Source organism: Galeopterus variegatus, unplaced genomic scaffold, assembly GCF_000696425.1.
Source record: "Galeopterus variegatus unplaced genomic scaffold, G_variegatus-3.0.2 Scaffold2218, whole genome shotgun sequence".
Lineage (NCBI taxonomy): Eukaryota > Metazoa > Chordata > Mammalia > Dermoptera > Cynocephalidae > Galeopterus > Galeopterus variegatus.
Window position 1 is genome coordinate 244531 of NW_007728329.1, and position 7656 is coordinate 252186.

General features: G+C 48.4%; 1 protein-coding gene across 1 annotated transcript in view; it reads right to left on the bottom strand.

Moving 5' to 3' along the window:
- Positions 1 to 5625, bottom strand: part of STS (steroid sulfatase (microsomal), isozyme S) — a 92828-nt gene extending 87203 nt beyond the window's left edge. The window contains exons 1-4 of the mRNA XM_008580952.1: positions 5573 to 5625; positions 4016 to 4156; positions 618 to 739; positions 391 to 513 (exon numbers count right to left, since the gene is read on the bottom strand). Of these exons, the coding sequence (XP_008579174.1) occupies positions 391 to 513; positions 618 to 739; positions 4016 to 4156; positions 5573 to 5625 (439 nt within the window). The remainder of the gene's footprint in view (positions 1 to 390; positions 514 to 617; positions 740 to 4015; positions 4157 to 5572) is intronic.
- Positions 5626 to 7656: the final 2031 nt, after the last annotated feature.

Consider the following 7656-nt stretch of genomic DNA (forward strand, 5'->3'; position numbering starts at 1 on the left):
AAAAAAAAAAAAAAAAAAAAAAAAAAAAAAAAAACCTACCCCTGAGGCATGAAGAAATCCTACTCAGTAACTCAGCAATTATTTTAAACACCTTGAAATTTTCTTATAAAATGTTAATTATACCACTAAATTAATCAGCACCTCACACACACACACACACACACACACACACACACACACACACACACACACACGACACATATTTGTACATTCAAATATCCCAGATAGGCTCACTGCCTCTTAATCTACAATTGAAATCATCTCATCCCTATTTAGAGTCATGCAAAGCGTATCGGCGATGTCGTCCCCGAGAAGCCCATCACGAAGCCCCCTCTCACTTTCTTGCTAACCTTGCCCAAGTCCTCCCTTGCCCTGCCCAGCAGCCCATACCTATCAGCGCTGTTGAGTAGCCTTGGTCCTTCAGAAGCTTGGCGAATGTGATCTCACTGGGGGGAAGTCCTCCAGAAGAGGCCACGAAGAGGAAAACTCCAGTCCGGAACCGAGAAGCCATTCCTGAAGCAGGAAAAAAAATCAATCCTTAAGAACCAAGAGAAGGCAGGAGCTGGGGGGTCACCTGGAGCTGTCGCGCAGTCACAGCAATGCAGATGGGAGGTTACCTGATCGGACCGGGTATCGACCTGTCAGGAAGGCTGCCCTACTCGGTGTACACAGGGGCGATGCTGCCAGGTGCTGGGTGAGTTTTGCTCCCCCGCTGGCCAAACGGTCAATGTTGGGAGTCCTAGAACAAAAGGATCACGTCAGGGTGGTGATCTTCAAGATGCAGCTGCCCCTGTGTCTCTTCATGGTGGGAAACCTCTCAAAGACGAAGGGAAACTGGGTGGTCATACAGGGGAGGCGGGGGGCAGGGGAGGTGAGAACGAAGTGACATGGGACCGAGACTCAAAGTAGAACGAAACCAAGGAAATATCTAAATGATCCAGGAATGACATCCCCAGGAGGTCCACCCACCTCCTCAGAAGGCTCTGAGCACCTGTCCCCTCTGGCCCTGTGACAGGAGGAACCAAATCTCGGGAGTGGGCTGCTGCACGGAGGAGTGAGAATCAGACTCCAATTTCTCCCTTTCATGCCCCCCAGGTTAACTCTGTGCCCCCAAAGGAGAAGCTCCAGGGTCAGCCTGACTCCCCTTTTCCCAACCACAGCCAAAGGGAAGCCCACAACCAGCTGTCATCATTTGCCTGTAGCTCATTTCCATCTGCCCCCAGGAAGATGGAAACAATCAGATCCCACATGCCTCCACCAGTGGACATCCACAAATGGGGTGCTGTGGTCCAGGAAAAAGGGACACACACCACAGGGAAGAAATGACACTCCATGACCCCCGCACACCCTTTGTTGGTTTATTTTTTTTAATGCTTAATAAACACTTATGTGTGAGCTCACTTCCAGGACGACGCATTGTGCAAGATGAGCTATCCTGGTGCCTTTTCTCCATGAACGGATTGGCTGGTCATCTGTGGAAATCATGCCAGTCTTCCTAGGCATTAATTCAGGAATTAACCTCTTTCAGTGTCTGGACCAGACTGAGCTGTCTCTCTCTACATGCTTTCTGGGGAACCCAGCCTCCTTCCTGTCTGCCTGGCTGGTCATCTTCCATCCTTCAGTTCCGGGCATAGATGGGATATTCATAGGCCTCCACTACCTTCTTTTGTCCATGGGAGGGTCCTGATCTGTATGTAGGACAGTGGTCCACATCCCCTATCCCAGCAGCTTTCTCACTGCAAAGTAATGGCACAGCCAATTGTGCCCCCTCCAAGACGGCTGCCCATGAGGTGGGAGCATGCATCTTGTTCACTGCGTGGTCCCACAGCTCCCCTAGACAGTGTGCATACACAGTCGTCCCGCGATAAAGCATCACTTGAATGGGGAAATCATTTCACTGCATTTGTGGTGTCAAACTAGTCTGCCTCTATTAGGTTAGTGCATGTGTTTAATTGTCCATATTTCTGCTTCTCTTTTGCCTTAAATGACAAGATGCTTAGAAGACAGAAACTCTCTCTCTGTATTTGACTAAATCCTCCTACCGCCTAGACTGGCCAATGGAAGAATTTTTCTATTTTGGGATGTGATATAAAATATAAAATGAGAAATATAATTCAGAAAGAATGGGAATCAAATATGGAAAGCAAGACAGATCTGGGGTAGATATCACCATATGTTTTTCCATGGAATTTTGTAGACATTCTTTTCTTTTGATGACTGGTAGAGATTAAACCTTAAAGGCTTGACTTTAATCTTTTAAGCTAAGGCACCTTAGTAAGATCAGTTACCTATTATTTTGGTAAATTTTAGAAACATGTAATATTGAAAAATAAAACAAAAAAGAACTTACTAGAAATTATGAGCCTGATAAAAACTAAATTAATAACATCCGTGTCACACATGTCAAAGAGTGATCTCTAATGTTTGTATAAAATTGGGGCATAAAACACACATGGTCAATTAAAATTTTAATGGAACACTGAGTACAGATCTTATCAGTGTATATGCTTAAAAATACATCAGTACATATTTTAAAAATAAAAAGCAACATCTGATACAAAGATTCAGGTTGCAATTGAGAAACATTTGTGTATGTCTTGTAGGCAAGTGTGTCCTTAAAAGAATAATTTATTTGTTTAATTTTTTTTTGACCTGACATGTCATGATGAAACGTACTTTCCACGATGCTTTGTCGTGTTGAAAAGATGAAGACTCAGAGTAAATGGCACAAAAATAAATCCCTGACCCACAGCACTTGGCAGTGCGTCCATCCCCAGCTGCAGGCATTTAGAGGGTACAAACCCTCCAGGAAAACTTTAGTACAAGCAAATGCTGTTTCCTCATCCTCTCCTTTAAGTTAGTTTGCAGTGATCTTTTGTGCAATGAAGCCCATTCACAGAACTACTTCTACGTCATTGCTTCCTCATTATTGTGAAGAAAAAAATGAAATTCTAATGCCAGAGGACTTACTTTCCTTTTTAGACTAAAGGGACTTTAAAATTTCCCTCACATTAAGTCAATTTTAGGCAGAGGGCTTAGAAAGAAGACATCGTTCTCTGTTACGCAGGCCTAAGGGTCAGACGCCACTGCATCTGGTTCCCAGTAAGTTCTTGCCACTGGGGCCATAATCCCTGGCCCTTTAAAAGTTATGCCATCATAACATGTGACATCTTTTCCCACGATTATGTGCCAGTGCTATAAGCTGAATGTCTGTGCACCCCCACCCCAAATTCCTATGTTGAAATCCTCACCCCCACCAGGATGGTGTTAGGTGGTGTGGCCTTTGGGAGGTGACGAGATCATGAGGATGGAGCCTCATGAATGGGATTAGTGCCTTTATAAAAGGACCCCAGAGAGCTCCCTTGCCCCTCTCACTATGTGAGGACACAGTGAGAAGGTGCCTTCTATAAACCAGGAAGAAGGTCCTCACCGGACATAGAATCGGCCACGCCTTGATTTTGGACTTCCAGCCTCCAGAGCTGTGAGCAATGAATGCCTGTTGTTTATACCCAGTCGGTGGTGCTGTGTTACAGCAGCCTAAATGGACTAAGGCAGCCTGGGTGGCTGACGATGAAGAAAGCCTTGGGAGGGAAGGAAAACTGGGTATGGAAGTGAGAGTGAGGGGTTCATATGCCAGGATGGGGTGAGGCAGGCTCAGAACCAACTGAACCCAAGCAAGATGCCAAAAAAGAGACGAAATAACTGAACAAATGGGATAACACTTAATGTGTACAAAGCAGCCTAGCGGTGGTCATTAAGAAAAAATCATGATGAATACCTTTCTAGTGACCTCCCTGAGTTTATCCAACTCACTGTGCATATTCAGATACACTGACACCTGCCTCCACGATACCTATATCTCCTGTCTATACACAGCCAAGCAGGGATGGGTGCTGTTGGGAGGGTTTTAAACGTTTCCCTGTGGTCTGTGTGCTGTAGATCTGTGCTAACCGTCACTGGGGACTGTCACCTATGAACACAGCCATGTGTATACCCAGGAGCTGCTTTGCCCTACCTGAGAGTCTTGTTCCCATAGCACCCGAGATCTCCAATGCCAAGGTCGTCAGCCATCAACACGACGATGTTCGGCCTTGATGCTGCACGGCTCTGGGCTTCGCACAGAAACAACAGCAGAAGGAAGAGGACACTCATCTTCCTGCAAAGGGCAAGGAGACAAAAGGGGACTGAAGGACATAGCGTTGTGCTCGGTCATGCCACTCCTTTTCCAAGACCCCCCTCCTTCCTTGCACACATTTCAGATGAGACCAAAATCTGCCCGCCGGCCCCAGACCACATGTGCCTTGTCTGAGAAGTTGCTGGGTGAGGAATTTTATCCTCTCCTTCCCACGTGTCTGTTTCCAAAACACACATCCCCCCTGGTAACTAGTTGTGCCTTTCTTCAGAGGCGCTCTTTGGAAAAACGAAAACGCGATCGCCTCTTGGCATCTCTTTATGGAAGGTGGGCTCCTCCAAAAGGTAAACGTCTCTACTTGAGCACCGGGACAACAGCTGTTTCACTGAGATCAAATTTGCAATGTCCTATCGTTTCTAAAATTAACTGTGACTTTTGATTTGGTAGCTTTTTAAAGGAGAACATGCAAATATTTCAAAGCTTAAGTGCAGGGAGTTGCCAGTCCAGGGCAGCTCTGTGTGCTGGCAAGTGTGACAATGGAAGGGAACCCCCCCATCGCCGAGGTCTGTCACCCCAACACCATCTCACCGCCTGGCATTTCCTTCCTTGCAAGAATGACAAGAGGGAGAAATTTTAGGAGAGGCTGGTGGCTTTGCACACACTCTATCACCCCTTCTCCCAGGCCCCTAGAAATCACCAACTGAAGTGAACAGGAGGAAACCTGCAAACACCCGAGCAGCTGGGAAAGAGTGGCATCCTCGTGCCCGACCCCTTGCCATGCCTGGACCAGACTGAGGTAGGCACCCAGCACCTGTGCCCACCCTTTGAGAGGTAGGGACCCAGGGAAGCAAGACAAGACCATGGCAGGACCTCATCCCTGGAATCTGAGACTACATCACCTTACATGACCAAAGAAACTTTGCAGATGGGATGGAAGACTTTGAGGCTGGGAAATTATCTCGGATTATCCAGATGAGGCAAATGCAATCACAAGGGTCCTTATTAAAAGGAGGCAGAGGACATTTGACTACAGAGAAAGAGGAAGGCCACACAATAATGAAAGCAAGGGGAGAAAGGGGATGTGAGGCAGGGCCACCAGCCAAGGAACGCGGACAGCCTCCTAGAAGCTGGAAACGCCATGAGGCAGATTCTTGCTGAGAGCCTCGAGGAGGGACTGACCCTGCTGACACCTCGGTTTGAGCCCCCTAAGACTCATTGCAGACTTCTGACCTCCAGAACTGTAACATGATAAATCTGTGTTGTTTTCAGCCACCGAGGTTGTTGTCACTTGTTAACAGCAGCCACAGGAAACCAACATGCCTGGGATATTAAGTGTGTGTTCCACGTCTGGTTTGTTCCCTGTGCCATCCCTGCAACATAGAACCATTTCTGGCACACGGCAGGAGTGCACGTTTTAGTCTGTCACGTTTGTGTGTTTACTCAACTACCCGGGGATCCTTGGCGGTCTGCTCACATTTAAGAGCGAGACCCATGGTTTGTTCCCTGTGCCATCCCTGCAACATAGAACCATTTCTGGCACACGGCAGGAGTGCAGGTTTTAGTCTGTCACGTTTGTGTGTTTACTCAACTACCCGGGGATCCTTGGCGGTCTGCTCACATTTAAGAGCGAGACCCGGGGCGCTGGTTCAAAGGCCTGTGAGTACATGGTGGGATCGCGGCTTCACCTGGGGGGATCAGGTGCGAGGCTGGGCTGTGTGTTCACAGCCTCCTGCTTGGGGTGTAGGCACGTCCAGCTGGTGGCATTCTGGAGCTGGAGTAAGGGAAGCTGCTGGCGCCCTCACCCTTCCCAACAAGGGATCTGATGAGTCCTCCTGTTCCCACCTGCTGCTTTCTTTCTGCTCTGAGCTGTGCCCAATGCCGGGCCCTTGGGCCCTTCCTGATGCACTCGGTCCATAGAGCCAGCTTGTTTTCTGCTGGGAAGGGGAACACTGTCCAGCTCTGCAGAGTTGGGGTGGGGATCTCGAAAGCCCAACCTTTTCCATAAAGATGCACAAGCTGCCCTTTGATCTCCAGCGTATTCCTCACCCCGTCTTCAGTGGTGCCTGAGCTGCCATTGCCTGTGCCTCCCAGGATTCTCTGGTCACTGTTCTTGCTAGCTTGTCCCTTACCAGGCAGGTTGGTGGGCCTTACTCCATCCTGCTACGTCACTGACTTGCCATCTTCCTTGATTCTCTTTTGGACAGGAGTCGACGTGTGTTCAAGCTGCCAGGTCGCACAGAGGCCTGACTTCCTCAGGATTCCCTCCCTTCTTCTCTGGGGGACGCTGACTTTCTAGTTCACTGTTTTATTTCCTTCTCTCCGCACTCCTTTGGTTTTGCCACCCGATCACCCCCACCCTGCAACAGGTTCTCCGTTCAGAACCGGAATTTCTGTTGACAGGGATGTTTTAAGGATGTCACTCAACAGGTTATACAGCCCGAGAGAGGCCTGGCTCGGTGTCCCGGCAGGTGGCAGGTAAGCATGCAGCATGATAAACCATAGCCCCAGGCCTCGTTCAGTATCTATCTTTTCATCCTCTCCCCACCAGCACTGGCAGGTGGAGGTGGCATCTCTCCCAGCCTGTGGTTTCCAGTGCAGAGCCAGCTTTCTGTCCCCAGCAACTTCTAGAGCCAAGTCTCTGGTTTTGCAGCCCTGAGCCTGAGACCAGGAACTGGAACTCACCGCTCTGTCTTTCTGTCCCTCACTGGCCCTGGAGGCACGCTGAGCCCTGCTGCACCTCTGCTCTCTCTTTATGCTTTGGCTGTCACTGCTACGAATCTGGGGCACTGAGGGTCCTTCAGCCTGTGAGCTGGCAGAACCACCTTGACCTTAGTCTACATCTACTCTTCAGTTCACACCAGCCTGGCTGGATGCAGACGGTTCCTATGCAGTCACCAAAGACACTGGGCTTCAAGGCCAGTGGACACGGTGTGGCAGATTCCTCTTTCTGGCTTTCTGGTGACACCTGTGCAAGCGAGCCTTTCCCTCTCAGGAATGTGCCCCTCTTTAAACACACTGCACAGGTGTCCTGTAGTGTCTCTCTTTTCTCAGAGTCTCTCTTTGCTGGTTCTTCCTCATGCACAAGCCTCATAATCAGAATCACAACCCTACATAATTACAGAGGTTGGACAAGAGACTGGAAACCACCCAGGTTTAAGAACCAATAGGAAGAGGGGACTACGCCAATGGCAGCTCGTATGCCACCCTTGCAGGACCTTCCAATTTTTAACGAGAAGATTGATATACATATTCGTGGCTGCAATTATATAACCATCAATTTAATAATTAAAAAAATATATATGTGGGCCAACATGGTACAAAAGAGCCAAAGAAACAATAAAAAACATCTTTTCTGGCTACAGGCCACTTCCGTGTGACTGCTGTCCAGTCTCTAAACGTTGCGAGTCTCAGAACACTTTCTACTTCCCCATCTCCTGTCTTCGTGAGATATAAATGCTCTTTCTGAGACTAATTGCTCACTGAATACTAAGAAATGCAGAAGTTCTACTTTCAGATCAACTGTA